General features: G+C 46.1%; 1 protein-coding gene across 2 annotated transcripts in view; it reads left to right on the forward strand.

Annotated features, from left to right (window-relative positions):
• Positions 1–2,873: 2,873 nt before the first annotated feature.
• The window catches only part of PUSL1 (pseudouridine synthase like 1), a 69,592-nt gene continuing 51,825 nt past the window's right edge, over positions 2,874–20,640 (forward strand). Inside the window, exons 1-2 of one of the 2 annotated variants that reach the window (XM_040427744.1) lie at positions 2,874–2,986; positions 8,137–8,194. In XM_040427744.1, coding sequence (XP_040283678.1) covers positions 2,928–2,986; positions 8,137–8,194 — 117 coding nt within the window. In that variant the 5' untranslated portion in view covers positions 2,874–2,927. Of the gene's footprint in view, positions 3,015–8,136; positions 8,195–20,640 lie in introns of both variants that reach the window. The other variant, XM_040427754.1, reaches the window with a different exon arrangement.

The raw sequence follows: 20,640 nt of genomic DNA on the forward strand, positions 1-20,640 counted from the left end.
TTCCTCATTAAAGGGGTTATCCAATGTCTCCAACAGCCCCCCCATGTGCCGGGCACCTCACAGGTAATATACTTACCCCGCTCCCGGCGCCGCTCCTGGTCCCCGCACCGCCGCTGCTGCTTCTCCCTGTACACGGATGAAAACATCTGGTGTTGGGGGGAGCAGCCAATGGCAGACGGGGACGGGCGTCCCTAGCGTCACCCGTGATGCTGGGGAGGCTCGTCCCCGCCTGCGATTGGCTGCTCTGCCTTCATCTCCGCCTCTAGCAAGCAAGGAACCGAGGCCCTGAGAGCCACGAGAGCCTGCAAATAACGATTTGAGTCAACCCCTTCAAGGCTAGGTCTACACGATGACAATAAGTCGCGCGACACATAGGGGACAACTACACTGCAACATGTGTCGCGCGACATTAATGTTGCGCGACCATTTTTATAATGGTAGTCTATGGAGTCGCAGAAAAATCCACCTTGAATGGGTTTTTTGCAAGTGTCGTGTCGCAGCATGTCATAGTGCGACACCATAGACTACCATTCTAAAAACTGTTGCGCGACAAATATCGTCGTGTAGACCTGGCCTAAGGCTGCCTGCACATGGGTTCAAGTTGTCTTGTAGAAATTCCGCACACATTTTTGTTTGTTTCCGCCAAAAAACATGCAAGTTAGCAGTTTCTGCTGTGGAGTTGATGCAGTTTTGCCGCAGATCTCATCCTTCCATTAAAAGTGTGAAATAGCCCAAAGAACTGACATTTAAAAAAAATCTGCACGGAGAGAAAAAGCAAAGTGTACATGAGACTTGTGTATTCTCATACACTTTGCTGGTACTGTAATACACTGCGGTTTTTCCGAACGAAAATCAGCACGGAGGAACAGTGCATAATCCGCAGCGTGCGCAGGTGGTTATCCAGCAGGCTCAGCACCCCCACCAATCAGCTGTTGCAGAGAGGCTCTAGTGCTGGAAATACACAGCTCCATCCATTGTGTAGTGGACAGAGCGGTTTCCTGCAGCATTCACTTCAATGGGAGCAGCAGTAACAGCTCCGTCCACTACACAATAAGGCCTCTTGCACACGACCTTATGGCTTTTTCAGTGTTTTGCGGGCCGTTTTTAACGGATCCGTTTTTTGTTTCAGTAGTGTTTCCGGTTCCATTCCGTTTTTCCGTATGGCATATACAGTATGGGCTGGGCATAACATTTTCAATAGATGGTTCCGCAAAAACGGAACGGATACAGAAGACATGCGGAGTACATTCTGTATGTGTTCCGTTTTTTTTTTTGCGGACCTCATTGACTTGAATAGAGCCACGGAACGTGATTTGCGGGCAATAATAGGACAGGTTCTATCTTTAAACGGAACGTAAACGGAACGCATACGGAGTACATTCAGTTTTTTTTATGCGGAACCATTGAAATGAATGGTTCCGTATACGGAATTAGAAAAACGGCCCGTATACGGAATGCAAAAAACGTTCGTATGAACAAGCCCTAAGGGCTCGTTCACACGAACGTGTGCTGCCGGTTGACGTATTGTGGACCGCATTTGTGAATCCGCAATACACGGGCACCGTTCCGTGTGCATTCCGCATCAAGGAGGCGGACCCATTCACTTCAACGGGTCCGCAAATCTGGAGCTGCGGAACGGAAGCACGGAACGGAACACTACGGAGTGCTTCCTGGGGTTCCGTTCCGTGCCTCCGCACCGCATCCAGTTTGGATGAAGGGAGCTGTGGTCAGCCTGGGAGAAGCTGCCAGTGCAGTGGTGTGAACCAGCCCTAAGGGCTCATGCACACGAACGTGTGCCGCCTCTTCTGTGTATTGGGGACCGAAATTTTTTTGCAGTGTGGAGGCACAGAGAGAAACTCCACGGAAGCACTCTGTAGTGCTTCCGTGTCTCAGCTCCACACCGCACCTTTCAAGTGAATGGGTCCGCATCCGTAATGCGGTGAGCACAAGGCTGGTGCCCGCATTTTGCGGACCCGCTGTGTGCAGGTAGGGTTGCCACCTTTCCCAACAAAAAATACCGGCCAAGTTAAGCCACACCCCAAAGGGGGTGTGCTTGTGGGGGCATGGCCTAACACAGGGCGTTAAGTCGCTATCATACTGCATACTCCATTAGTGCACCCCATAGTTAATAGTGCCCCGATTAGTGCACCCCAGAATTAATGCAGTAAGAGTAATGGTGGGGGTGGGTAGTAAACTGCTCCACAATGGAAGCGCTTATTAGTAGCAGTCCGCACAGGAAAATACCAGCAATTAACATTGCCAGTAGAAAAAAATTACCGGCACCGGCAGGGCCACTAAATTACCGGTAAGATACCGGCCGGGTGGCAACCCTATGTGCGGGCCACAATATGGGCACCAGCCAGCAATGTTCGTGTGCATGAGCCCGAAGTGTTTGTTTTTTACCCCAGCATTAAAAAAGGAAACATTGGAGAATGCACATCCATGTGGCCGGCTATTAGCACAAGATTACACTGCAAATATTACAGGACACATTATTACTGAGCCATTTACCTACATAACACTAATACATTATAAGTATATATATATACACACACATAAACACAACGTAATTCACAAAGAAAGCGCCCAGGTAAACATTCAGGCGAAAGACAGGTCACTTAACGTCAGTACAGCGCGACCTTTTCTACACAAGGCCCCTGAAACCGCTCTATCTTTTATCAGCAAACCTATTAAACAGCAGAACGTGAGGCAATACTGAAACTACCGCCGCTTCCATCTCTATAGTTCTCTACATAAGTAGGTGTTTAGGGGGTGAGTGCAGTATGAGAGAGGAGTGCGCGCGTATTGCTTGGAAGAAACAGATAGAGATCGGTCAGGCAGCTGCGGGCAGCTTCTGGGGGCCTTTCTTGCCGGCTCGTCCTTGTGTTTCTCCTGAAGTTGTCAGTGGCTGAGCGCTGATCTCCAGAATGGGTTCTAGCAGAGCTCGGTATCTGATATTCTTCCAGTATTGTGGAACCAAGTATAGGTAGGTGTCTCAGGACTAGCAGGGGGAGGTAAGTGCTGGTCTGCATTACACGTCATAGTAGGTTGTAGAGCTAATGCCCCCCAAAATGCCCAGGGCCCTCATACTGGTTATACTTACACCCAGGGGCGTAGCTAAAGGCTCACGGGCCCTGGTGCAAGAGTTCAGCTTGGGCCCCCGTCCCTCAGTGCTTGTTGGCAAGGGGCAGGGGAGCACATAGCCTTCCTGCTGCCAGAGGCAAACATTGAAAGGGCACCCCCTCGTGTCAAATTCTTGACTTAACCCCTTCCCTCCAGCCAGAGGTGTAAATTGACCAGCATGCACTTTCTATAATGCCAGATTCTTATGTGGCACAAGTGTCTTTGGGCCCCCTCAGGCTCCTGGGCCCGGTGGCGACTGCTACCTCTGCACCCCCTATAGCTACGCCCCTGCTTACACCGCTCCCGGCACCCACGTCGTCTCTGATGCCTGCACGGATCAAAAAAGGCAATAGCAGGACAGGGACGAGCCTACCTAGCATCGCCGGTGACGAGATGCAGCGGCGGCCGTGCGGGCATCAAAAGCGACGCGGGTGCCAGGGAGCGGGGTAAGTATGACCTGTATGAGGGGCCCGGGCATTTTCGGAGGCATTATAGGTGTTAGATAACCCCTTTAAAGATAATTAGAAAGTTTAGAGTACTTTCACACTTGCGGCAGAGGATTCCGTCAGTGGGTTCCGTCGCCGGAACTGCCTGCTGGATGGCATTTGTCAGACAGATTGAAATGCTGGATCGGTCTCTCCGGTGTCATCCGGAAAAATGCATCCGGCATTTATTTATTTTTTCAAATTTTTTGCGGTCTGTAGTGTGCATGCGCAGACTGCAATGCCGGGGCCGTATCCGGCATAAATGCAAGAACTTTGGACGGAGATAAAACCGTAGCATGCTGCGGTATTATCTCCGTCCTGAACAGTCAAAGACTGAACTGAAGACATCCTGAACAGATTGCTCTCCATTCAGAATGCATGGGGATATGCCTGATCAGTTCTTTTCCGGTATTGAGCCCCTAGGACGGAACTCAGCGCCGGAAAAGGAAAACGCTAGTGTGACAGTGCCCTTACTGAATGATGTGAAAAAATGAAAGGAATTCACACACCTCTTTTTCTGTTCTCTGCGCTGACAATTGTCTGCATCTTTTTTCGGGTCCCTTGAAGTGAATGGGTCCACATCTGACCCACAGAAATGTGGATCGGAAGCAGACCAAAAATATATTCATGCGCCCTTATAGGGTAACTGCACACGATGCGGATTACGTGCTGTTTTTCCATGCAGAAAACCGCAGCGTCACACAGTACCCGCAAAGTGAAGGAGATTTCGTTCTGTGTGGAAATTGAACCGCCGTGTACATTTTAGAATCCGCATGTGAGCTGTTTGTGCCGCACCTTCTGTGGAGTGGTTTTGACCCTTAGACTACAATGAGCTTCTTGATATACATGGGAAATCCGCACCAAAAACACTACAGGAACAGGAACACACCAAAACCACGATAAATAGTGCGGATTTGTGTATGTTTTTTGGTGCTGATTTCTGCACAGTGTACAGGTACACAGGGGGCCTTCACATTCCAGAAAATCAACAACATCAAGACTTCCACCATCCTATGGCAAACTGATTGTGTGGTGGAAAACGCCGCGGATAATGTTGTGAATTTTTCCGCGACATTTTCTGCTGTAGAATCAGTTTGTCATTGAATTCAATGGAGAGATTCTCAGACCATACTTTTCTCTTTTTTTTTTTCTATGCACCATACTTCACACCAGAAAATCTGCAACGATCCTGCGGATTTTCGGGCAGAATTTTCCGCAGCATGTGAAGGCACCCTTCACCCAGAGGGTTCTACCACATGTTCTGTGTTTTAAAAAAATATATATATTTTATGCAGTTTTTAAACCAAAATCAACAGTGGATCATGAAAGAAGAGAACGTTTTAAAGACGTTTTAATGTCCACTCCTGGTTTTGGCTTAAAAAACTGCATAAAAAAAAACTGACTGTGTGGCCGTACCCTTAGGCCTCTTTCACACGAGCGTGTCCAGATAAGGTCCGGATGCGTTGCGGCAAACCCGCGCGAGTAGGTACCCAATTGCAGTCAGTTTTGACTGCGATTGCGTTCTGTTGTTCAGTTTTTATCGCGCGGGTGCAATGCGCTTTGCACGCGCGTGATAAAAAACTGACTGTGGTACCCAGACCCGAACTTCTTCACAGAAGTTCAGGTTTGAGTTCAGTGTTGTGTAGATTGTATTATTTCCCCTTATAACATGGTTATAAAGGAAAATAATAGCATTTTGAATACAGAATGCATAGTACAATAGGGCTGGAGGGGTTAAAAAAACAATATATAACTCACCTTAATCCACTTGTTCGCGCAGCCGGCTTCTCTTCTGTCTGCATCTGTGAGGAAAAGGACCTTTGATGATGTCACTGCGATCATCACATGGTCCATCACATGATCTTTTACCGTGGTGATGGATCATGTGACGGACCATGTGATGATCGCAGTGACGTCATCAAAGGTCCTTTTCCTCACAGATGCAGACAGAAGAGATGCCGGCTGTGCGAACAAGTGGATTAAGATGAGTTATATTATTTTTTTTTAACCCCTCCAGCCCTATTGTACTAAGCATTCTGTATTCAGAATGCTATTATTTTCCCTTATAACCATGTTATAAAGGAAAATAATAATGATCGAGTCCCCATCCCGATCGTCTCCTAGCAACCGTGCGTGAAAATCGCACCGCATCCGCACTTGCTTGTGATTTTCTTTCAGCCCCATTCACTTCTGTGGGGCCTGCGTTGCGTGAAAAACGCACAAAATAGACCTTGCTGCGATTTTCACGCAACGCACAAGTGATGCGTGAAAATCACCGCTCATGTGAACAGCCCCATAGAAATGAATGGGTCCGGATTCAGTGCGGGTGCAATGCGTTCACCTCACGCATTGCACCCGCGCGGAAGACTCGCCTGTGTGAAAGGGGCCTTACTGTGACGCGTGCAGCGATACTTAATGACATCATTAAAGATTACCTGTCAGTTTCGTAGGACAATCGTTCACGTGAACAAAACCGTTTCAGGTTCCAGAGCTAAAAACAATCCTGGGTGTTGAATGTCGGACACTTGTGCTGATGGAGGCAAATTCTCGTTGCTTTATGTGAGTCATTTGTTAATAATATGAAAACCAGTGACCTGCGTATTTATCATTGGTGCATTCACAAAACATGGCTTTCCTGTTACCTGTCTAAATATGCCTGGGTGTTTCAGATATTTAGGCCTCATGCACACGACCGTTGTGTTTTGCTGTCCGCAAATTTCGGATCTGCAAAACACGGACGGCACGGACAGCTATTGATATAACTGCCTATTCTTGTCCGCAAAACGGACAAGAATAGGACAGGTTATATTTTTTTTTTGCGGGCTAGGAACGGAACAACGGATGTGGACAGCACACGGAGTGCTGTCTGCATCTTTTGCGGCCCCATTGAAGTGAATGGGTCCGCATCTGAGCCGCCAAAACTGCGGCTCGGATGTGGACCAAAAAAACGGTTGTGTGCATGAGGCCTTTCTGTTAGGCCTCATTCCCAATTTACACATCCATGTCCGTGATGACTTCTGTAACAAGATGATCTGTGGTTAATCTGTGAAGAATCCGTGTCTGGTCTGTTTTTTGCCCTCAGTGTGTCATCTGTGCTCCTCGGACCCTGCTAGACTCAAGATTAAAGGGTTATCCAATATCATAAACTGCCCCCCCCCCCCCCCATGTGCCAGGCCTCTCACAGGGAATATACTTACCCGGGTCCCCGCACCCAGATCCGCTCCTGGTCCCCGCACCCAGATCCGCTCCTGGTCCCCGCACCGCCGCTGCTGCTTCTCCCCGTGCAGCCAATAGTAGGTGGGGGTGAGCCTCCCTAGTGTCACCCGCGATGCCAGGGAGGCTCTTCCCCGCCTGCCATTGGCGTCTCCCTCTCCCCCCCCCCCCCCACTGGATGTTTTCTTCCGTGCACAGGGAGAAGCAGCAGCGGCGGTGCAGGGACCAGAAGCGGCGCTGGGAGCGGGGACCCGGGTAAGTATATTCCCTGTGAGGGGCCTGGCACATGGGGGGGCAGTTTCTGATATTGGATAACCCCTGTAATTTCAAGGGCTTCTCCTAACCACAATCTGTAAAACATGGACAAAATACGGATGCTATCTGTGTTGTGGCCATGATTTTCTAAGGACCCATAGACTATAATGTGCATGGGGGAGCCGTAATCGCAGACAGTATAGGGCATGCGTCCGTGGTGTCAGCATGGGCCCACAGTCCGTGGAAAACCATTGATGTGTGAATAGACACATTAACGTCAATGGGTACGTGTACTGTCCGTGATTCACGGACATGTGAAAAAGGTCCTATCTGCAGTTTGGCATTTGATTGGTTTTTTCACTAGTATATCGTATGCAACCTGACAAGAGTGGCACTGTTTCTAGGAATAAGAAAAAACACAAAAAAATTTTTATGGAGTTTTCCAGGAGTTGCATAGTGATGACCTATCCTGAGGATAGATCCTCAATATCTGATTGGTGGGGGGTCCGACTCCTGGCACCCCTGCTGATCAGCTGTTTGAAGAGGCCACATCCTCTTCCTAGGCCAATGACGTCATGTTCATCATTTACATGGCCTAGCCGCAGTTTAGTTCCATTCAAGTGAATGGACCTAGGCTGCAATACCAAGCACAGCCTCTATACCATGGGCGGCGCTGTGCTTGGTAAGCTGTGAAGAGGCTGCAGCATGCATGTGAAAGCATCAAAGAATATGTCATCAATATCTAACTCCTGGAAAACCCCCTTTAATTCGTATAGGTCCCTTTTTTAAAGGGGTTGTCCCATGACAATGCCTTTCCCCTATCCATGCATGCATGTCTGCCACAATTCCTTTCAAATAGGGAAGCATGGACCCCTGTTGTAGTGGTCAGCGGGGTCCCCAGTGTTCAGACACTTGTCTTCTATCCTGTAGATTGGGGGTACATTTATGTCATGGGACGACCCCTTTTATTGCTTTTCATCCACCAGTTTATTGTATTTTGCTGCCTTGTACTTTTTTTCTATGACCGGAGTTGTTTTTCCTCTCTGTTTTGTTTTTTTAGCGGAGTCGTCAGGGTTCCAGAAACTCAAGCAGTTTTAGGAGTGGAAAATTATTTGGAGGTGAGTGACAGAACCTCCTTCCTTATTTTCTCACATTGGAAGTAACTGTTTCTGATTTTTTTTTTTTTTACTTCAATATTGAGCAGTGAAGAATAAAGCACAACACTTAGCTCAGCGAAGGACGGCCGGCGCAGGTTCCTGCTATTAGGACGCCTTCACACGCCACAGATTTTGTTGCAGAAAATGTCTGTAACTGAATAATCGGTTCCATTCATGTGAATGAGGTTGTTTTGGGGGCAAGCACATGGATTTCTGCAAGCCCCATTCAACAGATTTTCGGTTGGCGAAAATTTGTAGAACAAAATCTACCGCATGTGAAGGCACTCTTAGTGGCTTTTGGATTCTTTTGACCCCCCCCCTTTCCCCCCCCATAAAAAGGTAAAAGAGGGATCAATGGGGGCGTGCCCTGACCGGGTATGTGAGTGGACGTGCGGCGCAGCGCTCCTGGCTAAACCTCCTGTAAAATCCTGGGATTCCCGCTGTATTGGTGGGCAGCCTTCCACCTAATTAAAAGAAACTGTTCCCCCTGCAAATCGCCATCCATCAGCAGCTGAATGACAAGATGCTATCCTATCAATAGGGGCCAACATTTCTAAAGAATGCCATCAGCACCTTGTAGAATTAAGGCAGTTCTGAAGGCAAAAGGGGGTCCAACACCGTATTAGTATGGTGTTCCTAATAATTCTTTAGGTGAGTGTATATATCCTTGCTGAGTTAATGTTGTTATAAGCAGGGGAAAGGATTTCACTCCACTTACTCCACTCATGTGTCAGTATTCTAGGGCATAGAACCATTCCCTTTATTGCTAGAGACACATATATTGACAATGGGGGAAGATTTGGATGTGTTGACTGTAGGGCTGCATCTAACGATTATTTGAATAATCGCTAAGTTGTCGATAATTTCATCGATTAATCGGGGAAAAACACCAAAATGACAAAAAAAAGAGGTTTATATGATTTTACTTGAAAAATTATGTTCAAAGGCCATATTAAAACAAATTGTGGATGGCACTACTGTTATGGGGGATCCTGTGGGTGACACTGTTACGGGGAGGGGAATCTGTGGATGGCACTGTTACGGGGAGGGGAATCTGTGGATGGCACTGTTACGGGGAGGGGGATCTGTGGATGGCACTATTACGGGGAGGGGGATCTGTGGATGGCACTATTACGGGGAGGGGGATCTGTGGATGGCACTATTACGGGGAGGGGGATCTGTGGATGGCACTATATAGCATCTTATGCTATATGTGTCATCCACAGATTCCCCCTTTCCATAACAGTGCACAGATCCCCCTCCCCATAACAGTGCACAGATCCCCCTCCCCATAACAGTGCACAGATCCCCCTCCCCGTAACAGTGCCATCCACAGATCCCCCTCCCCGTAACAGTGCCATCCACAGATCCCCCTCCCCGTAACAGTGCCATCCACAGATCCCCCTCCCCGTAACAGTGCCATCCACAGATCCCCCTCCCCGTAACAGTGCCATCCACAGATCCCCTTCCCCGTAACAGTGCCATCCACAGATCCCCCTCCCCGTAACAGTGCCATCCACAGATCCCCCTCCCCGTAACAGTGCCATCCACAGATCCCCCTCCCCGTAACAGTGCCATCCACAGATTGGCACTGTTACGGGGAGGGGGATCTGTGGATGGCACTATATAGCATCTTATGCTATATGTGTCATCCACAGATTCCCCCTTTCCATAACAGTGCACAGATCCCCCTCCCCATAACAGTGCCATCCACAGATCCCCCTCCCATAACAGCCCTGGCCCCGCCGCTCACAGCAGTAGACTATTCCTTAACCGGCAGTAACTTTTACTTGAACTTTAAATGAGCGCATCTTTATTACCTGACAATGAAGCTCCAGTAACAGGCAGAGCGGGCTGCGGCGTATCGTCACTCACTCACGTGACGCGCCTGCTTTGCCCACTTTATGGATGAAGCATGCGGAGCAGGCGCGTCACCTGAGTAAGTGACGTTACGCCGCCGCCCGCTCTGCCGGTTACTGGAGCTTCATTGTCAGGTAATAAAGATGCGCTCATTTAAAGTTCAAGTAAAAGTTACTGCTGGTTAAGGACCCGCAGGCATAGCACCTGTCCGCCTGCTCCCGCCCGCATAGCAACGAATCGGCCAATTATTCGATAACTGGATTCATCGACAACGAATCCCGTTATCGAATATTATCAATAACTTTGGTTAATCGTTGCAGCCCTAGTTGACTGCTCCATTTTTCAATTTAGGTTGATCCTAGTGGCAGTATATATTCCCCCACAGTACTCCAGCGAGATTCTGAATGTATTGGCATTTACAGCCAGGTTCCCTAATGTTCCCATACTAATGATATGTATATGGATAAGGCTCTTGAGAAGTTCACTCCAGATAACTGTGCCCTGGGCTATTCATCCCCTTCATTGGCTAGATTGATTTTGTGATATTTGGAGGTCTAAACATCAGGAGGAACGGCAATATTCATGCTAACTCTTCCTCACATAACTCATTGTCCAGAATTGATTTAGCGCTGGGGTCCCCGACCTAATCGGACATGATCCAAGAGGTTTCTTATGTCCCCCGTAGTGTATCCTATCATTTCCCCACTTTGGTGCAGCTGAGATTAGGTCATTTAGGGCAAAATTCCAGACCTACTTGGCGACTGAACCCATTCTGGCTTCAGTTAGTAGACACGGGGAATACCATTTTCCAATGCACTGGTAGAATTTTTTGATACTAATATTGGGTCTGCCACTACACAAACGGTTGGGACACCATGAAGGTGTATGTAAGAGGAGTGTATATTAAGAGTATTGGTGTCCACAAGACCAAAAATAGAGCTCTCTCTATGGAACTCTCCAACAGGGTGCTGAGCACTGAATCTAAATATATACTAGGAGGTAGGGATCGACCGATTATCTGTTTTACCGATATTATCGGCCGATATTCAGTATTTTGACAGGTATCGGTATCGGCATCTATTTTGCCGATATTCCAATAACATATTGGGAACACAGAACGCGCTGCTCTCAGCGCTCTCCGTGTTCCCTCCGCAGCACAGGGGAGAAGGAAGCAGTGTCTCCCTCCCCCTGTGCTGCTGCTGCTGCTGCCGCCAATGACAGCAGAGAAGACAAGAGGAGGGGAGGGGCTGTGGCCACCGCGCCACCAATGAAGATGAGTCTTTCATTAATTCATATGCAGGAGGCGGGAGCTGGCTGCAGAATCACATAGCCGGCTCCCGACCTCTATGAGCGATAGCTGCGGTCCGCGGTAGTTAACCCCTCAGGTGCCGCGGATTGCAGCTACCGCTCATAGAGGTCAGGAGCCGGCTATGTGATTCTGCAGCCAGCTCCCGTCTCCTGTATATGAATGAGAGACTTATCTTCATTGGTGGCGCAGTGTGGCCCCCCAGTATTGGTCATTGGTGGCGCAGTGCGCCCCCCACCCCCATCCCAATGGTAAAAACATTGGTGGCGCAGTGCGCCCCCCCCACCCAGTATTAATCATTGGTGGCAGTGGCCACAGGATCCCCTCTCCCCTGCTCCTCCGATGGGGCTTATAAAGAAGGTGTGGGCCAAGGCTAGAGAGGTTCTGGGTGTTTCAGGATTGTTAAATATCTCCCATTTGGAATAATCCTGACTTACCAGAAATATCCCAATTGACTGTGTTCTCCCAATGGGAAAAGGAAGGAATTTGGAATATTGGTCAGTTATACTCCCAGGGACTCCTCAGTTTCAGCAGCTGTGCTCGGAGTTTGGCCTCCCCTCCGCTCACGCACTGGATGCGCAATCCAAATTATCATCCCTACAATACACAACTGGCAATAGGATCAGTAAAGGGGGCTATCTCGAAGATCTGTCTATCCTTACACGGGGAATTCTTGAAGTCCTACCCGATTAAGGTTAAAAGGAAATGGTAAAATGATGTTGGGGACGGGTAATAACTGATACCCAATGGGAGGACACACTAGCACTCACCCCGAACTTATCTCTGAGTGAATCAGCTAGATTATCGCAGCTGTTCATGATACATAGGGTGTATCAGACTCCAATATTTCTCTTTAAAATTGGGTATAGAAGTGACTCCTGTTGTCCGAAATGCGGGGAGGCGGGGGCGGACCTATTTCACATGCTATGGAATTGCAGTGCCTTGAAAGTATACTGCCATGACATAATACAATTAATAAATAAAGTATATAGTGCTAATTTATCTCCCAAATATCCCTGCTTGGCATTTTTGAGTCGGATAACTTAGCTGTTATTGCAGGAATAAATAGAATATTATACCAGGCGTGAAAAACATTGGCAGTGAAGTGGATACAGCCCCTGCCTCCGGTCGCAGCAGAATTTATTGCAAGATTGAATGTAGTGATTCGGTTGGACAAGGGGGGGGGGGGGGGGGTCTATCTTAAACGAAAATGCCTTTCGAAATTTGAGGCTATTTGGGATCTATGGATGGATAGATCTGGAGTGTGTAGCTCTTGGCTGGCTCTTAACAGAAGTTTGGGAAGCATAACAGTGTGATGTATTTGTAACTAATAGATGGGTGGGGGACGTTGGAGTGCTGTCGCTACCCCTGGGGCGCACCGTTGCCCTTTTTCATTTTAATTATCAAAGAGTTGAATGACAGTCTGTACTGCTGCTCCTTATGTATGGGTTTAAATTAGGCTACTTTCACACTCGCATTTTTTGTGCGGATCCGTCATGGACGGATCCATTCAGAAAATACAGCCGTCTGCATCCGTTCAAAACGGATCCGTTTGTATTATCTTTAACATAGCCAAGACGGATCCATCTTGAACACCATTGAAAGTCAATGGAGGACGGATCCGTTTTCTATTGTGTCAGAGAAAACTGATCCGTCCCCATTGACTTACATTGTGTGCAGGCAGCGTTTTGGTGTCCGCCTACAAAGCGGAATGGTGACGGAACGGAGGCAAACTGATGCATTCTGAGCGGATCCTTTTCCATTCAGAATGCATTAGAGCAAAGCTGATCCGTTTTGGACCGCTTGTAAGAGCCCTGAACGGATCTCACAAACGGAAAGCCAAAACGCCAGTGTGAAAGTACCCTTAGTCAGAGGATAATCTGCTATCTGTCTCAGGGGGAGGGTAATAGTTGAGGGATTGCACTCACAAATTACTTTCTGACTGACTGAGATTGGTTTGTCCAGAAGATGTCATTTGGGGTCCAAACTGGACCTTATGATTCTGATGTGCATTTTGTTTGTTAATTGAAAACGTATTAATAAAACAAATCTGATAAAAAAGAAAGAAGAAGGATCAATAACTAATGGCTAAAAAAATGTACTAAAATGACATGAGAACCCAGTTACTGCTCTAATGGTAATGATCAGCAGAAGTGCCAATCTGGGATGTGTAACCCTTCAGATGTCACTGTTGGTAGCAACCGCGGCATCTAAATGAACTACATAAGCAGTATAGTGTACGACGAGAGCAATCAGAGGTTCGCCTGTCCAAGTCCCCTTATGGGATTAATGAGTAGTAAAAATAAAAGTTAAATAAAGTATTACAAGATACAAAGTCCACCTTTTTCAATTGAAAAAATGTTATTGGGAAAGAAATTGCAAAAAATAACACCCCTCCACATATTTGGTATCACTGCGTCCATAATGACCCGAGCTGCATAATTTATCCTGCACAATGAATGCTGTAAAATAAATAAAATGCCTGTATTGCTGTTTTTTGCTGATTTGCCACAAAAAAAACAATAAAAAGTGATCAAAAAGTGTTATGTACCCCAAAATGACATTAATTAAAACTACATGTTGTCCTGCAAAAATCAAGCCCTACACATCTCCATAGAAAGATGTTTTATTGTGCAAAAGTAATAAAATAAAATAATACACATGTATTTGGTATTGCTGTAATTGTACTGACCCAGAGAGTAGGGTTGTTTCGGGTATCGAACTTTTGATACCCAATTGATACTTTTATGCCAGTATCGATTCAGTATCAGGATGTTCATTTTCTCGATACTAGACTCTCCTCTTATGGCGCTCGGCGCGCGCACAGACAGTGGAGAAGGAGGGAGGGACTCCTTCCTATGACGCGGCCGCTCTGAGCCCAATGAAGTGAGCGGGCTCTGAAGCTGCCCACAAGACTGCCACCAATGAATGTGCCGCTATTAATTAAAGCAGGAGGCGGGACGGGGGAGGGAATACACTGCTGCGCCGTCTGAGCTAGTGAGCTCAGTGAGCGGCAGCAGCCTCCTCCTGAGTGTCCTCCCCAGAGTCAAGCAGCCAGCATAGCAGGTGCCTGGCCACTGCGCCACCAATGAGGATTAACCTTTAATACAAATACAGGAGGTGGGTACAGGCGGTATCCGCCTCCTGTATCTGTATTAAAGGTTAATTCACCGATCGGTTACCATGGCAGCCAGGACGCTACTGAAGCCCTGGTTGCCATGGTAATCTCCCTGCTGCTGTGTGTACTATGCACAGAGCAGCAGGGAGAGTGTGAAGTCCTATTCACCCCAATAGAGCTCTATTAGAGTGAAAAGGACAAGGGATCAAAAGATCCCAGGTTCTAGCCCCTTGAGGGCAATAGTTATTAAATAAAAAAAAGTTTAAAAAAACTCCAAATTATAAATCGGCCCCTTTCCCAATTTTATATATAAACAATAAATAAACATATTACATATCGCCACGTCTAAAAAGTCCAAACCATTAAAATATATATAAAAACACCTTGCCCCCCCCCCCCAAAAATAGGATCGAACTGTTGTATTATGGGCCAGGCGTTCCATAAAATGCGGAATGCACATGGCTTTGTTGGTGTTTTTTTTTTTTTTTTTTTTTTTTTTGCGTGGTATCAATTATCCCTACCAGAGAGTGCACTTATTTTGTTACTTATGCCACATATTGAATGCCGCAAAACTTATAACATAAAAACTCCATGACAGTATTGCTGTTTTTTCATATCCCCCTCTAGAAAGAGTTAATAAAAGTTCAGTAAGTAATGTGCACCCCAAAATGGCGCCATTAAAAACTACACCTTGTCCTGCCAAAAAACAAGCCATCATACTGTTACATGGACGGAAGAATAAAAAGTTAAAGGCCATCTGTCAGCAGATTTGTACCTATGAAACTGGCTGACCTGTTGTATGTGCGCTTGGCAGCTGAAGGCATTGTTCATCACCAGTTTGCTCTTGGATGGTTGGAAGACGTTGCTCTTGGAGGATGTTCTTTATTCATGGACGTGTTCTCAGGTATAATTGTGAGTGAACCCAATCATGGGGTGGCTTCTTGGATGAGAAGCCACCCCACACATGAATGGTCTCAGGATGCTTTATTGTTGGCATGACACAGGATTCATGGTAGTGCTCACTTTTATTTTAATGGACAATCATCCTTCCAGATGTCCCAAACTGTCTGAAGGTGCTTCATCAGTGAAAATAATTTTACTCGGTTGTCTGTAGTTCAAAACTGTGGTTCTTGCAGAATGTTAGGTCTGTCCCTAATGTTTCTCTTGGAGAGAAGTGCCACCTTTCTGGACACCAGGCCTTCATCTCGCTGTACGTGCCCACAGTAAAGCAGTGGATATCATCAGTCAGGATTTGGCCCTTCTTCTCTAAGTCTTGGAGAAGAAGGGTCAACACTGGAAATATTGAATCTTTGCATAAACTTGATAGATTCATCAATGAAAATGGGGGAAAAAATGAAATTCTTATAATTGTACTTCAGTATACCATAGAAATATCAGACAAAAAGATCCCAAAACACTGTCAGTCTCAAAACTTTTGGCCACGACTGTATCTACATCCAAAAATCTATATCTATCCATCTGTCCGTCATGTCTGTAGTTGGATTACCTCGTTTCATGCCTAGGGCTCTCCGTTAGTTTAAGAACCTGCTGGCAGATAAGTGAACACTTTGCAGCATCTTCAAAAAGAAGAACCTTAGAGGATGCCAAGCTAATGAGGATGCATTGCTGTATCAGGCAGCCCCCGACCATGGCCACGTGTTTCCTGCTGAGGCCCGCTGTTTGCATCACCTGCTAGTAATTAACCTTCTCCAGACCCGTTCCCTGCTGGAGGCCTCCATGCACAGCACTTGGTGCCACCTGGAAAGTGTAGTCGACGAGAGATAATGGCTTCATCTTCTGAACAGTACTGGCTGTATGTCCTGGTGGTTGACATCAGCAGTGCATACAGTGTAAATCGGGTTTATATCCTCCTGAGAAGGGATCACAAATCAGATGAAATCTGCTGAAAGGGGTTTGCTGGGCCCCTGATATTGATGACCTATCCTCGGGATAGGTCAGTGATGGCTAACCTCCGGCACTCCAGCTGTGGTGATACTACGACTCCCAGCATGCTCCAATTATTTCTATGGTGTTCTGAGAACAGCTAGTTTTACCACAGCTTGAATGCCGGAGGTTAGCCATCACAGGGATAGGTCATTAATATCCGATCGGTGGGGGTTCGACTCCGTGCTCCCCCCACCTCTCAGCTGTTCTGTGCAGTGTTCGGTGCTGAAACCAGCTTCTTCTAAGTGTAGTGGCCCTACCAGGTTACTGCAGCTCAGTTCCCATTCACTTCAGTGGGAGCTGAGCTGCAGTAACCCAGCACGGCCACTACACTTTGAACGGAGCTGTTCTTCCTGCTCCATTCAAAGTGCTTGTTTCTACTGTACCTGCTGTTCAGTAGGGGTGTAGGGTGTTGGACAGATTAGATATGTTTGATCAGTGGGTGTAGGTCAAACCTCTAGGTTGGTCTCATTAGCACAATGAAGCGCCTGTAAAAGGAATGATGAAACAGAGGCCACCAATGTTACAGTCCTGAGAACTCCATTGGGGGTATGTTCACACAGCAGACTTTATCAGTTTGAATGCCTCGGACGCTCTTGCAGTTTAGCCCCAGTGAATGGGGCTAAAACTTGAACGGACACCTGCCGTGGCTTCCAGCAAAGTCTATCTGGACATCGCTGCAACAACAGACATGTCTCTTCTTGGTGGGGTTGCAGCTGTAAACCACCTGGCCTTGCAGAATCCGTGGCAAAATTCCGACAGCAAAAGACAACAATGTAACCGAGTCCTTGGGGGCATCATATTTTTCCGGTGGTCTGCTAAGCTATAATAACTGAGAAGAACATAAGGTCATGTGTACCTGCCTGCACATATCAGTGGCCTTCAGTCATTGGTAGGAAGAAGTTGGGAGAGGTGGAAGTAGTCTCCGTCTCATCATTATTGCAGAATAATTTTATCCATACATTTGGGCAGCACGGTGGCTCAGTGGTTAGCATTGGAGCCTTGCAATGCTGGGTTCCTAGGTTTGAATCCAAACATCATCATCATCCAACATCTGCATGGAGTTTGTATGTTCTCCCCATGTTTGCATGGGTTTCCTCCCACACTCCAAAGACATCGTGATAGGGACCTTAGATTGTGAGCCCCATTGGGGGACAGCAAGTGATCACAATGTCTGTAAAGTGCTGTGGACTGTAGTAGTGCTAGATAAGTACGTAAAATAAATACACTTCCAGGAGGCATAAAAGAAGGATGGCAGCACCTCCCGTTCTGGTCAGGAGCATTACTGGGTGATCCATGGAGATGGAGCAAAATAAGTTTATCGTTCCTGTTTTACTGGTAGCAGGACTTGTTAACCAGAATTTTGCATTCTATTATCTTAAAAGGTACTTATCCAGAATAAAGGCTGTGTTACAGGGTATAATCCAGCCCGTTCTCTCTCTTGTGGTGGCGACGTCTACAGAAAGAAGACAATACACAATTAGCATTTTCCACTAAATTGCTCATACCCATTGTAGGAAAATAATTACAATCCAAGTGGCAATCCAGCTTTTTCTTGTGTATTCTGTCAAATCATTTCTCTTATTGTGAAGCATCTGGGATTAATAGGCAGTGGGTGCTGATAAGTGTTGTGTTTTTTGTTTTGTTTTGTTCCAATGCATCTAAAATAAAAAATAAATCAACTTTGCATGTGGCCAGAATAAAAAATGTCTTGTGTCTACAGTTCCTATGTAGACTTATGTGTCCCCATGGTGACAGATTACAAACATGCACTGTGTAGTCGGTTCCTGCAGTCGTACGCCTTTCACTTAACCCCTTTAAAGGGGTTTTGCCACTTCAGCAAATAGCATTTATTATGCAGAGAAAGTTCCCATGGTTATGACCACCCTGCAGTCCAGTCGCGGTGGCTGTGCTTGTATACTATAGAAAAAAGTACCAGCCTATGTGCGCTCCCACGGTCCCGGCAGGCACTTTCTCCTATAGTGTGCAAGCACAGGCACCACTGCTGGATTACAGGGTGGTCTGTAACCATGTAAATGAGCAGTGTATAATGTTCTGTCTTGAACACCATTGAAAGTCAATGGGGGACGGATCCGTTTTCTATTGTCAGTGAAAACGGATCAGTCCCCATTGACTTACATTGTGTGTCAGGACGGATCCGTTTGGCTCAGTTTCGTCAGACGGACACCAAACTGTCCTCCTCCAAAGCGGAATGGAGGCGGAACGGAGCCAAACTGATGCATTCTGAGCGGATCCTTTTCCATTCATAATGCATGAAGAGCAAAACTGATCCGTTTTGGACGGCTTGTGAGAGCCCTGAACGGATCTCACAAACTGAAACCAAAACGCCAGTGAGAAAGTAGCCTTACTGGCAATAGTGTTCAGGTAGTTTGATAGGGGAAGTGCACGTCACCCTGAAGCTACAAGTGTCACCTCATAGTACCATTCTATACATATGGACTGAACAACGCGGGTTTTAACCTTTTATGGCACAATTTCATGTTGCATACGATGTAGTGGAAAGCTGGCAAAAATTTAAAATTGGGTGGAATTGGGGAAAAGAAAAAACTCAATTTCGCCATAGTTTTATCGGTTTAATTTTTACGGCGTTCTCCATGCGGTAAAACTCACCTGTTAACTACATTCTCAGGATCAGTATTATTATAAAAATGTGGTGTCGCTGTAGTTTCTTTTTTTGTGTGTTTTTAATTCTTTAGAAAAAATTAAAGCTTTGAAGAAATATTTTTTTTCTACAGAGCTGTTTGAGGGCTCAATTTTTGCAGGACGATCTGTAGTTTTTATTGATACCGTATTGGAGTATTTATGACCTTTTGTTCACTTTTTATTGGTGAAGCAACACAAAAGGCAAATCGGCCATTTTTTTTTCCCCCTCCATTATATACTGTTCATCTTACTAGATAAATGTTTTGATATTTTTACATCCAAGAATTAAGAAAATGAAAATACTTAAATATTACTTTATTATAAATTTATTCCCAAATACCTTTCATTAGTTATAATGGCTCGTTTTGTCTAGGGAGCAATCAATAGGAGAAATAAAATGGCAGCCGTCCTATTAGAACACAGAAAACCTGTCCTAATCACACCGGAGGACAAGTTACTTCAAAACACTGAGGTAAAGAGCTGCCTCCTCCTCCTCCTCTCCTACTTGACAGGGATTATGAGCCTGAATACAGCTGATAAGATCTTCAGCTGAATGTACAGTTAGGTCCATATATATTTGGACAAAGACAAAATTTTTCTAATTTTTGTTCTCTACATTACCACAATGGATTTTGAACCGCACAATTCAGATGCAGTTGAAGTTCAGACTTTCAGCTTTAATTCAGTGGGTTGAACAAAATGATTGCATAAAAATGTGAGGAACTAAAGCATTTTTTTAAAACTCAATCCCTTCATTTCAGGGGCTCAAAAGTAATTGGACAAATTAAATAATTGTAAATAAAATGTTAATTTCTAATACTTGGTTGGAAACCCTTTGTTGGCAATGACTGCCTGAAGTCTTGAACTCATGGACATCACCAGACGCTGTGTTTCCTCCTTTTTAATGCTCTGCCAGGCCTTTACTGCCGCGGTTTTCAGTAGCTGTTTGTAGGGCTTTCTGTCTGAAGTTTAGTCTTTAACAAGTGAAATGCTCTATTGGGTTCAGATCTGGTGACTGAATCGGCCATTCAAGAATTTTCCACTTTGCTTTAATAAACTCCTGGGTTGCTTTGGCTTTATGCTTTGGGTCATTGTCCATCTGTATTCTGAAACGCCGACCAATCACTTTGGCTACATTTGAGCAAACAATATGTTTCTGAAAACCCCAGAATTCATCCGGCTGCTTCTGTCCTGTGTCACATCATCAATAAACACTAGTGACCCGGTGCCACTAGCAGCCATGCATGCCCAAGCCATCACACTGCCTCCGCCGTGTTTTACAGATGATGCAGTATGCTTTGGATCATGAGCTGTACCATGCCTTCCCCATACTTTTTTCTTTCCATCATTCTGGGAGAGGTTGATCTTGGTTTCATTTGACCAAAGAATGTTCTTCCAGAAGTGTGCTGGTTTTTTAGATGTGTGTGTTTTTTTTTTTGTTTTTTTTTAGCAAAGTCCAATCTAGCCTTCTTATTCTTAAGGCTTATGAGTGGCTTGCACCGTGCAGTGAACCCT

Source organism: Bufo bufo, chromosome 1, assembly GCF_905171765.1.
Source record: "Bufo bufo chromosome 1, aBufBuf1.1, whole genome shotgun sequence".
NCBI lineage: Eukaryota > Metazoa > Chordata > Amphibia > Anura > Bufonidae > Bufo > Bufo bufo.